Here is a 13,295-nt window from a genome sequence, read left to right on the forward strand (position 1 = left end):
TGCTCTGTCGTCCAGGTTGGAGTGTAGTGGCGTGATATCGGCTCACTGCAACCTCTGTCTCCTGGGTTCAACCGATTCTCCTGCCTTGGCCTCCCGAGCAGCAGGGACTACAGGTGTGCACCACCATGCCTGGCTAATTTTTGTATTTTTAGTACAGACAGGGTTTTACTATGTTGGTCAGGCTGGTCTCGAACTCCTGACCCCAAGTGATCCACCCACCTCGGCCTCCCAAAGTGCTGGGATTACAGGTGTGAGCCACCGCACCTGGCCCTTGCCTATCTTTCTGACCTCATCTTGAACTACTCTCCTCTCCTGATGCTTACATTGCGCTTTTCATTTACTTTTCCTTCTCAGTGGCTGATCTTCTTCCAAGTCTTCCTGCAGATGGGCTCCTTCTCATTACATCATGTTCTCATACATAATACTGTTACTACACTGCACACCATATTACTCTTTATACAATTGCCCTGCTTTATTCCATTCACTGGGCATTGATAAATATCTGAAATAACTTTATTTATCTATCTCCTATACTAGAATATGAACTTTATGAGTGTTGTCTTATTGTTGCTGTATTCCCAGTGTCTAGCATCAAATATTTATTGAATGAACCAAACCAAACACAATATATATATGGAAATGCAAAAGAAATTCAAAGTTTATCATTTTAAAAGACTGAAATGTTTATCTTCAGATTTTCTACACTATGCATTGTAAGAATAAACAGTGTCTAATTACACAAAGTAATTGTGCCACCATGTGCACATTAGTAATCTAATTATACAAAATAAATGTATTTTAAAAGGGAAAAGGCAGGCCAGGTACGGTAGCTCATGCCTACAATCCCAGCACTTTGGGAGGCTGAGGTGGGCAGATCACTTGAGGTCAGGAGTTTGAGACCAGCTTGACCAACATGGTGAAACCCCATCTCTATTAAAAATACAAAAATTAGCAAGGAAAGGTGGCACATGCCTATAATCCCAGCTATTTAAGAGCCTGAGGCAGGAGAATCCTTGAACCCAGGAGTCAGAGGTTCCAGTGAGCTGAGATCACACCAATGTACTCCAGCCTAGGTGACAGAGTGACTCCGTCTCAAAAAAGCCCCCCCAAAAGAAAACAGAAAAGGAAAGAGTTTTATCATTTCTTCATTAACAGTTTCATAAACAAAATATATCTTAAGTCTACCTATTAAAATTGTTTATTGTATTTCCTTGACATTAAAATGCAAAAATCTTAAAAATAAGAATTAAAGTCAGTATTCATTCTACAGTTTTATAACAGAAATCCCCCCCATTAATATTTAGATATTCAATTTAGAAACGGTTAACTTAAGGCAACCAAAATTTTAATACTGCTATTTGGTAAAAAGACTGCAAAAATGAAGGTGATATATACTTACACTTGGTCCTTGGGTTTCCTGCAGCCATTTAAGAATGTGGGTCAAAGAGAAAGTTTTAAAATTAAGTAATTTTGTTTGTCTGAGAGTACATTAACTAGTTAAATTTTACACAATTTAATACTGAAAAACTTCATTCTAGTTATCTTTAGTAGGCTGTTTAGAAGTTCTTAAGTTTTCAACTTAATTATTTTTCTTTTTAAAAATAAATAGCTTTACTGATATAGATAATCATATATCACATAAACTGTACAACCTTCAATTTAATTTTAAAATGAAGTTTATTGATTTAGTTTACTTCATTTGTATAATTTTTATTATAGAAAATCCAAAAAGTAATGTTAAAAAACAACTATTTTGTCTACAGACAATCATATTAACATTTTGGCATATTCCTTTCAGTATTTTTCTTTATGCATATATATATATATATTTTTTTTTTTTTGAGACAGAGTCTAGCTCTGTCGCCCAGGTTGGAGTGCAGTGGCACGATCTCAGCTCACTGCAACTTCCGCCTCCCAGGTTGAAGCAATTCTTCTGCCTCAGCTTCCTAAATTGTTGGAATTACAGGTGCACACCACCATGCCTGGCTAATTTTTGTACTTTTAGTAGAAACAGGGTTTTGCCATGTTGGCCAGGCTGGTCTCAAACTCCTGACCTTAGGTGATCCTCCTGCCCGAGTCTCCCAAAGTGCCGGGATTACAGGCCTGAGCAACTGTGCCAGGCCAATGCAGTTTTTACTTTGGATGTAGTTTTTAGTTCTTTTGCACACCTGTGCCACACCATAGAGTTTTATATCCTATTTTCTTTTTTTGAGACAGAGTGAAATTTCACTCTTTTTGCCCAGGCTGGAGTGCAATTGTGCAATCTCGGCTCACTGCAACCCCATCTCCTGGGTTCAAGTGATTCTACTGGCTCAGCCTCCTGAGTAGCTGGGATTACAGATGCGTGCCAGCATGCCTAGCTAATTTTGTATTTTTAGTAGAGATGGGGTTTCACCATGTTGGCCAGCTTGGTCTCGAACTCCTGACCTCAGATGATCCACCCACCTTGGCCTCCCAAAGTGCTGAGAGTACAGGCGTGAACTACTGCGCCCAGCCTTTATCCTATTTTCACATCATAACTACTTGTCATACATTATTGTAAACTAATAATAACAGTTAAAAGCTACTGAATGCTAATTATTTATCAGGCACTGTTCTAGACAGTATTAATCACTTAATAATCTCAATAGCCCAAGAGATTATTCTCATTTATCAGTGAGAAAATTGAGGTACTAAAAGGTTATGTAACAGGTTCAAGGTCACAAAGGTAGTAAGTGGTAGAGAAATAAATATAACACAACCAATTGCATAAAATTCCAATGTTATGAAACACAGTTTACATAACTATTTCTATTTTAGACATTTAGCTATTTTGAATGCTTTACTATCATAAATAAAGCTATACAAACATGTTTTTGTTATTTTCTTTTTTCTTAGTTTTTATCCTTAGAAAAAATTTCCCAGAATCAAAATCATTCTGTCACGGGATATGATGTTTCAAAGCTCCTGATACATATGGTAATAAACGTTTTCCCAAGCGGTTGAACTGATTTTCAGTCACTAGTAACAAGAATGCCCATTTCACAGCAGCCTCACCAGTACTGTGTTTTATTTTTTAAAAATAGTTGACCATTGTTGTTTTAACGCTACATTTATTACCAGCAACGTTGAACATTTCTTTATATCTGTGCATCAGTTTCATTTCTTCTTCTGGGAATAGTCTGACGTCATCTTGAAAATCAAGTTAAGAACTGTTCTAAACCTCAACTGATACTGTAAATTGCATTTAAAACACGAGTGTTTCCTTAATAGCAAACATTTGACTTACTAACATTGAAATCTAGCACAAGTCTCCCAAGAAATAGAAGTACAATTTCTTTACTGTACAATACAAGTACAATCCTATGTTAATTTTTAAAAGGCATCTTGTTTCTTAAGTATTTTCTGAACTGATGACTAGATTTACTGGTTTAGAAAAGTTGGTTACTATCTGTCATTCCTTTTGGTGACTAAATATACCAATAAATAAACAAGACAAAAGATTTCTTAGATATCACAAAAGGATATAATAAGGATTTTCTAACAATAAAGAAGCCATTCGGGCTTCTTTAATCATAGGACGGGCCATTAGTGTTCGTCGCCTCCAGTAATGCTAAGGAAACAAAAGAACACATACTCAAAGGATATAGTAGCCACATCTGTTAAGAAGAATATGTCAACAAATTATCTAGAGATTAAAGCATTATAATAAAGTCTTTTTTTCCCCCCTTAATGCCACTAATAAGCCAATATAATAAAGTCTTACATGATCTCCTGTTCCAGCAAGATGAATGCATACAGGTCTATATTTGCTGTTCCATTCTTTAGGCACAATAAATTGGAACCTATTTTTAAAAGCACAGACATATCAATAAAATTCTCTTTAAAGGACTTTCAATAAAAACTTTCAATTCTTAAAAATGTTACATTCAAAGTATTTGAGAGAAAAGATCAGTCTAAAAATTTTGACATTCAAATTGTAATTAACTATATTAAGTTGTCCAAAAGCTATAAAGATACTGCAAATCTGCTTTGTTTAGATATTAAAATCTTCAATACAACATAAACATAGAATTTACTGTCACTGTTCTTTACCTTGTTCAATATCACAACTTTATAAATACATAATGAAATTTTCTTATCTTGTAGAGACACCACCATATATGCGTAAGCCTTAAAAGAAATAACTTGGCCGGGCGCGGTGGCTCACGCCTGTAATCCCAGTACTTTGGGAGGCCCAGGTGGGTGGATCACGAGGTCAAGAGATGGAGACCATCCTGGTCAACATGGTGAAACCCCGTCTCTACTAAAAATACAAAAAATCAGCTGGGCATGGTGGCGCGTGCCTGTAATCCCAGCTACTCAGGAGGCTGAGGCAGGAGAATTGCCTGAACCCAGGAGGCGGAGGTTGCGGTGAGCCGAGATCGCGCCACTGCACTCCAGCCTGGGTAACACAAGCCATACTCCTGCTTCAGCCAAAAAAAAAAAAAAAAAAAGAAAGAAAGAAATAACTTTTTTTTTTTTTTTGAGACGGACTCTTGCTCTGTCACCCAGGCTGGAGTGCAGTGGTGTGATTTTGGCTTGCTGCAACCTCCGCCTCCTGGGTTCAAGCAGTTCTCCTGCTTCAGCCTCCGGAGTAGCTGGGAGTACAGGTGCATGCCACCATGCCCAGCTAATTTTTGTATTTTTAGTAGAGATGGAGTTTCACCATGTTGGCCAGACTGGTCTCAAACTCCTGAGTGATTCACCCACCCTGGCCTTCCAAAGTGATGTGATTACACGCGTGAGCCACCACATCTGGCCAAAAGAAATAACTCTTTTTTTTTTCAGACGGAGTTTCACTCTTGTTACCCAGGCTGGAGTGCAATGGCGCGATATCGGCTCACCGCAACCTCCGCCTCCCGGGTTCAGGCAATTCTCCTGCCCCAGCCTCCTGAGTAGCTGGGATTACAGGCACGCGCCACCATGCCCAGCTAATTTTTTGTAGTTTTAGTAGAGACGGGGTTTCACCATGTTGACCAGGATGGTGTCGATCTCTTGACTTCGTGATCCACCCGCCTCCGCCTCCCACAGTGCTGGGATTACAGGCTTGAGCCACCGCGCCCGGCCTAAGAAATAACTCTTTATAATCCAACCTTTTCTCTTTGCAAAAGAAATGCTTGGCTGTACAAGCTGTTGATGTATCAATAAAACAGTTTATGTTGTCTGTTTTTTTTTTTTAACTTTTAGTGTATGATAGACTCTGAATCATTAAAATTTTGATACTTACAAGTAAAGCCAATCCATGCCAGAAAACAAAAAACACAAACGTACAGTTTTCTCTCTTTGACTTTTTTTTTTCTTTTTAAAGTCCAAAGCAACTCTGTCTTTTTTTTTTCGAGACAGGGTCTTGCTGTTGCCCAGGCTGGAGTGCAGAGGCAAGATAACAGCTCACTGCAGCCTCAACTTCCTGAGCTCAAGTGATCCTCCTACTTTAGCTTCCCAGGTAGCTGGGATTACAGGTATCTGCTACCAAGCCCAGCTAATTTTCTATTTGTTGTAGAGATGGGATCTCGCTATGTTGCCCAGGCTGGTCTCAAACATCTAGACTCAAGCGATCCTCCCACTTTAGCCTCCCAAAGTGCTGGGATTACAGGCATGAGCCATCGCACCTCATCTTTGTTTTTAATTAGTGTAGTATTTTGGTCCTGATTTAATGTTTTATTTATTTATATACCATGGCCTCTTTAATAACTAAGATTACAGACAAGAGTTAACACACCTGTCCGTTTTAACCATTTTTAAGCTTATGATTCAGCGACATTAAGTACAGTAACATGGCTGTGCAACCATCACTACCACCTATCTTCAAAATATTTTTATCTTCCCAAACTGATTTCTCATTTTAATTTCCTTAGCAGTTCATACTTTAGAATTACTATCATAGTAAAAGACTGTACTCTTTCAGCTGAAGGTTTGACCTGAGGTGACAACATTCTTAGGGAACATAAAATCTCAATTCTGAGCTGAAAACTTTGCTTAGACAGAAGGGGTAATATCACCATTTATCCACTGTCTATAAATTGCAGAATAGACCAAAGACAAATAAATTTAGGATGGGTTTTTTTTTTTTGAGACAGAGTCTTGCTCTGTCACCCAGATGGGAGTCCAGTGGCACGATCTCAGCTCACTGCAGCCTCCACCTCCCAGATTCAAGAGATTCCTCCCCAGCAGCAGGGACTACAAGTGTGTGCCACCACGCCCGGTTAACTTTTTTGTATTTTTAGTAGAAACGAGGTTTCACTGTGTCAGCCAGAATGGTCTCGATCTTCTGACCTTGTGATCCACCCACCTCGGCCTCCCAAAGTGCTGGGATTACAGGCGTGAGCCACTGTGTCAGGCCTAATATGATTTAATAATTATTCTTGTTTTGTGCTGATGGGAACTCTTTCTTTTTTTTTTTTTTGAGACGGAGTCTTGCTCCATCACCTAGGCTGGAGTGTAGTGGTGCGATCTTGGCTCACTGCAACCTCCATCTCCCAGATTCAAGTGATTCTCCTGCCTCAGCCTCCCAAGTAGCTGGGACTAGAGGTGTGTACCACCACTCCCGGCTAATTTTTGCATTTTTAGTACAGACGGGGTTTCACCATATTGGCCAGGCTGGTCTTGAACTCCTGGCCTCGTGATCTGCCCACCTCGGCCTCCCAAAGTGCTGGGATTAGAGGTATGAGCCACTGTGCCTGGCCTTTAATTGGAATTCTTTATTGCAGTACTAACTGACCACCCACCTAATTAATCTCAGTCATTGGTCTGTCTGCTCAAATTCTACTATCTTCTAACAGTCTTCCCCAGTATCCCATGACGAATGGGTACAGGCCATGTGAATCCTCTGCCACAGCTGACTGGGCCAAGCATAAGCCAAATTAAGGCTATGAGATTTTTTTTTTTTGGTAGTATGGAATTGGGACAGACTATAGCTAGATTCTGTTGAGCTTTTGGATATGAAAGCTCTGTGGGGCTGTGGTAGCTATGTTTTGTTAGCTGTATAAGAAATGAGGAGGACAGACTGCCAATGACATAGACATAGGGCATAAAGAAGAGAAAAAAGACTGTGCAATAGGGAAGAAGATGAAGTAAGAAATGTATTCCCTTGGATCTTGACGCCTTCCCATTTCCCGCTTCTAAAATCTCATGAGGTAGAAAATGCACACAGGAGGTCAGGTGCAGTGGCTCATGTCTATAATCCTAGTGCTTTGGGAGGCCAAGATGGGAGGATCTCTTGAAGCTAAGAGTTGGAGACCCTGTCTCTGCAAAACTAAGAATAAAAAAATATTAGCTGGGTGGGCTGGCATGGTCCTGTAGTCCCAGCTACTCAGGAGGCCAAGGCAAGAGGATCACTGAAGCTCAGAAGTTTAAGGCTGGAACCAGTTGTGATCAGGCCATTACATTCCACCCTGGGTGACAAAGTGAGACCCTGTCTCTTAAAAAAAAAATGCATACAAGTTGACTTGCTTTTCATTCCCTTACTGGCAAGATGACAAAACCAACAGCATTTAAAGTAATAATAAACTAGATGACCTCTATAGGCCTTTCTCAATTCCAGCTACCTATGAATCTCAGCAATAGGAAATCAGCTGATGATAGCACAAATAGGGCAGGAAACAACAAACAGACTTTATACCAAAGTTTCAACATGTATAACTTTTTTTTTTTTTTTTTGAGACAGAGTCTCTGCCGCGTAGGCTGCAGTGCAGTGGCGCGATCTTTGCTCACTGCAACCTCTGCCTCCTGGGTTCAAGTGATTCTCCTGCCTCAGCCTCCCAAGTAGCTGGGATTACAGGTGTGTGCCACCACACCCAGCTACTTTTTGTATTTTTAGTAGAGATGTGGTTTTGCCATGTTGGCCAGGCTGGTCTCAAACTCCCGACCTCAGGTGATCTGCCCACCTGAGCCTCCCAAAGTGCTGGGATTACAGGTATGGGCCACTGTGCCTGGCCTCATGTATAGTTTTTAATAAGGAGCTAAACATAAATTTACTGAATAAACCTTATTACTATGATGAGTTTAAAGTTTTTCAGTTGAAGAGTTAGAACAATAGTTGAGAACAGACATAGGAGATGGCTGCAGCAGAGGCAGGTAAACATTATTTTGGTTCTTTTTTATGAATCTCACTCTGCTGCCCAGGCTGGAATGCAGTGGTGTGATCTCGGTTCACTGCAACCTCTGCCTCCCGAATTCAAGAGATTCTCTTGCCTCAGCCTTCTAACTACAGGTGTGTGCCATCACACCCAGCTACTTTTTGTATTTTTAGTACAGACAGGGTTTCACCATGTTGGCCAGGCTGGTCTCGAACTCCTGACCTCAGTTGATCTGCCCTCCCTAGCCTCCCAAAGTGCTGTGATTACAGGTAGGAGCTACCGAGCTTGGCCAAGCCTCATATTTTCTAAGGGGGAAAAAAAAAAAAAAAAAAAAAAAAAAGAGGTGAGGAAAGTAGAAATGGACAAATAGGACAACTGATCTTGGAAAAAACAGATATCAGGAAAAAAGAAAATAATTAAAAAAAATTATGGGATAGTTTCATCACTGGGTAAAGTTACTAAACATCACTGAACTGTACAATTAAAATGTTTTTATTTTATTTTATTTTTTATTGAGACAGGGTCTTGCTCTGTTACCCAGGCTAGAGTGCAGTGGCGTGATCTCAGCTTACTGCAACCTCCGCTTCCCAGACTCAAGTGATCCTTCCGTCTTAGCCTCTCGAGTAGCTGGGACCACTGACACGTACCAACACACTGGGCTGTTTTTTTTGTATTTTTAGTAGAGACTGCTGTTTTTGCCCAGCCTGAATGGGTAAATTTTAGATGTAAAATATACCTCAATAAAATTGTTTAAAAATTAAAATATACATACAAATTCTAATGTACATGCTAGAAAAATAGAAAAATTTCAAATATATAAAAAATCGTAAGTTTTTAAGAGAAAATAATAAGCTGGATAATAAAAGGATCTTGGAAATTATGATTAAAAAGCCATTTGCTTTCTCTTTATCTTTTTCTATTATCTCTTTATTCCTTTTCAAATTCTTTCCTATCTTTTTTTTTTTTTTTTAGATTAATTGGGTGTTTTTACATTCTATTTTATCCTTCTTATTAGCTATACTTCTCTCTCTCTCTTTGGTAGTTTCTCTATAGTTTACAATGTGTATTTTAACTTAACAGAGTCTGTATTATTTGTATTGATTTTTACAATGATCAAATAATGAAGGTGAAGGCTCAAAGAAAAAGGTCAAAGAACTCTTCATGTACAACAAAAATTCAGAAATATAAATTAGAAGAGTTAAAAGATACAGATAATATGGCTGGGCGTGGTAGCTCATGCCTGTAATCCCAACATTTTGGGAGGCCGAGGTGGGTGGATTCACCTGAGATCAGGAGTTTGAGACCAGCCTGGCCAACATGGTGAAGCCCCATTTCTACTAAAAATATGAAAACTGGCTGGGTATGGTGTTATGCACCTGTAGTCCCAACTGCTCAGGAGGCTGAGGCAGAAGAATTGCTTGAACCTGGGAGACAGAGGTTTTGGTGAGCCGAGATCATGCCACCGTACTCCAGCCTTGGCGACAGAACAAGTCTCTCTCTCTCTCTCTCTCTCTCTCTCTCTCTCTCTCTCTCTCTCTCTTTTTAAGAGATGGAGTCTTACTCTGTCACCCAGGTTGGAGTGCAGTGGCCCTGAAATCTCGGCTCACCACAACCTTCGTCTCCTGGGTTCAACGGATTCTCCTGCCTCAGCCTTACCAGTAGTTGAGATTACAGGTGCTGGCCACCATGCCCAGCTAATCTTTGCATTTTTAGTTGAGACAAGGTTTTTTCATGTTTGCCAGACTGGTCTCGAACTCCTGACCTCAGGCAATCTGCCCTCCTTGGCCTCCCAAAGTGCTGAGATTACACGCATGAGCCACCACACCTAGTCCCAACATCTTTCTAACAGGAATCTCGGAAGAGAATGGAGACAAAACAGGAGAAAAAAAATAACTGCAAAGCTAATAGACAAAATTTTTTCCCCCCTCAATTGAAAGGTTCTTCTGAAAGGTAGGCACAAATAATAATTAACAAAACAGAACAAAACATTATCTAACCACTAAGTATACAGAAAACACCACAAAAGTTTCTAGGGAGAAACAACAGGTTACTTACAAAGGGAGGAGAATCAAGTTGGTATCAAGCATTTCATCAATAATGCTAGATGACAGAAAAAAGCACATCAAAGCCTTCTAAATTCTGAAGGAAGTTATTCTGAACCAAGAATAACATAAATAGGCAAGGGATTAACTAAGTATGAAGGATGATAAAGTCACTTTACATATGAAGAACTCAGAATGTTTATATCTACAGAACCCCAACGAAAGAAATATCAGAAGCTATAAGGACAACACTAGCACATCAAAAAATTAATTCACTGCAATCAAGAGTGGGATGCAAGAGTGGTTCAATATATGCAAATTAATAAATGTCATTCACAATATAAACAGACTTACAAACAAAAACCACATGATCATCTCAATAGATACAGAAAAGTCTTTTGATAAAACTCAACCATCACTTCATGTTAAAAACCTTCAATAAGGCCGGGTGCGGTGGCTCAAGCCTGTAATCCCAGCACTTTGGGAGGCCGAGGCGGGTGGATCACAAGGTCAAGAGATCGAGACCATCCTGGTCAACACGGTGAAACCCCGTCTCTACTAAAAATACAAAAAATTAGCTGGGCATGGTGGCGCGTGCCTGTAATCCCAGCTACTCAGGAGGCTGAGGCAGGAGAATTGCCTGAACCCAGGAGGCGGAGGTTGCAGTGAGCCGAGATCACGCCATTGCACTCCAGCCTGGGTAACATGAGTGAAAACTCCATCTCAAAAAAAAAACCAAAAAAACAAAAAAACAAAAAAAAAACCTTCAATAAATTAGGCATCAAAGGAAGATACCTCAAAATAATAAGAGCCATCTATGACAAACCCACAGCCAACATCATACTGAATGGGCAAAAGCTAGAAGCATTTCCCTTGATAACTGGAAAAAAAACAAGGATGCCCATTCTCACTACTACTATTCAACATACTATTGGAAATCCTAACCAGAACAATCAGGCAACAGAAAGAAATAAAAGGCATCCAAATAGAAACAGAGGATATCAACTACCTTTCTTTGCAGGCAATATAATGTTATACCTAGAAAACTCCATAGACTCTGCCAAAAGTCTCCTGGAACTAATAAATAACTTCAGTAAAGTCTCAGGATAGAAAATTAATGTATAGAACTCAGTTTAACATGGCTGAGCATAGTGCCTCATGCTTGTAATCCCAGCACTTTGGGAGGCAGAGGTGGGTGGATCACCTGAGGTCAGGAGTTTGAGACCAGCCTGACCAATATGGTGAAACCCCATCTCTTTAAAAACAAACAAACAAACAAAAAACTCAGTAACATTTCTATGTACCAATAACATCCAAGCTGAGAGCCAAATCAAGACCACAATCCCATTTATACTAGCCACATAACCACACACACAGAAACCTAGAAATACAGCTTACCAAGGAGGTGAAAGATCTCTACAATGAGAATTACAAAACACTGCTGACAGAAATCAGAGATGACACAAACAAATGGAAAAACATTCCATGTTCATGGATAGGAAGAACTGACATTGTTAAAATGGCTGTACTGTTCAAAGCAATTTACAGATTCAATGCCGTTCCTATAAAACTACCAAAATAATTTTTCACAGAATTAGAAAAAAATTATTCTAAAATTCATATACGGAACCAAAACAGAGCATGAATCACCAAAGCAATCTTAAGCAAAAAAAGCAAAGCTGGAAGCATCACATTACCCAACTTCAAACTATACTACAAGGCTGTAGTGACCAAAACAGCATGGTACTGGTATAAAAACAGACACATAGACCAATGGAACAGCATAGATAATGCAAAAATAAAGTCACACACCTACAACCACCTGATTTTTGACAAAGTCAACAACAGCAGACAAAAGAGAAGGGACTTCCTATTCAATAAATGGTGCTGGAATACCTGGCTAGCCATACGCAGAAAATTGAAATTAGACCCATTCCTTTCACCGTAAACAAAAATTAATTCAAAAATTAACTCAAGATGGATTGAAGACTTTAATGTAAGACCTAAAACAATAAAACCCCCAGAAGAAAAACCTAGGAAATTCTGGGTTCAGCCTTGGTGATTTGGTTTGGCTGTGTCTGCAAATCTCATCTTCAATTCCCAAGTGTTGTGGGAGGCTCCTGGTAGGAGGTAGTTGAATCATGGGGGCAGATCTTTCCCATGCTGTTCTCATGACAGTAAATCTCATGAGATCTGATGGTTTTAAAAAGGGGAGTTTCCCTGCACAAGCTCTCTTCCCTTGTCTGCCGCCATGTGAGATGTGCCTTTTACCTTCCACCATGATTGTGAGGCCTTCCCAGCCACGTGGAACTGCAAGTCCATTAAATCTCTTTCTTTTGTTTGCCCAATCTCCGGTATGTCTTTACCAGCAGCATGAAAACAAACTAATATACTTGGCAAAGAATTTATGAGTAAGCCCCCAGAAGCAATTGCAACATAAAGAAAAAAGACAAGTGGGACCTAATGAAACTAAAGAGCTTCTGCACAGCTTAAAAAAAAAAATATATATATATATAACAGGTTCAGGCAACCTACAGAATGGAAAACAAATATTCACAACCTTGCATCCAATAAAGGTCTAATGTTCAGAATCTATAAGAAACTTAAACAATTTAACAAAAACCAAATAACCCCATTAAAAAACAGGCAAACAATACGAACAGGCATCTTTCAAAAGAATAATAATTCCATCACCCAGGCAAATATCCCATCACCTAGGTTGTGATCACAGTACCTGACAGGTAGCCTTCCTAAAGATTCCTCCAGAATCTGTATTATTTGCACTAACTTTTACAATGACCATGTATTATTTTGTAATTTTAAAACAATCTAAATGAGCGCTTTAGATAATATGTTGTCACTGTTTTGTTTTTAATCAGAGTCAAAAATGCTGTTTTTTCCCCACACCAGAAACTCACCTTTACCTAGAAGCCTCTTTTGTTTTAAGCTATGGTAGAAACTAAGCTACCAGAAAGTTACTTTCTTATTTATTTATTTTTTTGAGATGGAGTCTTACTCTGTGGCCCAGGCTGGAGTGCAGTGGTGTGATATTGGCTCACTGCAGCCTCCACGTCCCGGGGTTCAAGTGATTCTTCTGTCTCAGCCCCACAAGTAGCTGGGATTACAGGCATGTGCCACCACGCCCAGGTAATTTTTG

At 39.5% G+C, this 13,295-nt stretch overlaps 1 protein-coding gene across 13 annotated transcripts in view; it reads right to left on the minus strand.

Annotated features, from left to right (window-relative positions):
- The window catches only part of ABHD18 (abhydrolase domain containing 18), a 64,152-nt gene that overhangs the window by 19,604 nt on the left and 31,253 nt on the right, over positions 1-13,295 (minus strand). For 5 of the 13 annotated variants that reach the window (XM_032292320.1, XM_032292330.1, XM_032292319.1 and 2 more), the window contains 3 exons: positions 3,746-3,824; positions 3,508-3,592; positions 1,400-1,427 (listed from right to left, as the gene is read on the minus strand). In XM_032292320.1, coding sequence (XP_032148211.1) covers positions 1,400-1,427; positions 3,508-3,592; positions 3,746-3,824 — 192 coding nt within the window. The other 8 variants (XM_032292328.1, XM_032292326.1, XM_032292325.1 and 5 more) reach the window with 4 other exon arrangements.

Source organism: Sapajus apella, unplaced genomic scaffold (assembly GCF_009761245.1).
Source record: "Sapajus apella isolate SASKATOON/1434 unplaced genomic scaffold, GSC_monkey_1.0 scaffold27, whole genome shotgun sequence".
Classification (NCBI taxonomy): Eukaryota; Metazoa; Chordata; class Mammalia; order Primates; family Cebidae; genus Sapajus; species Sapajus apella.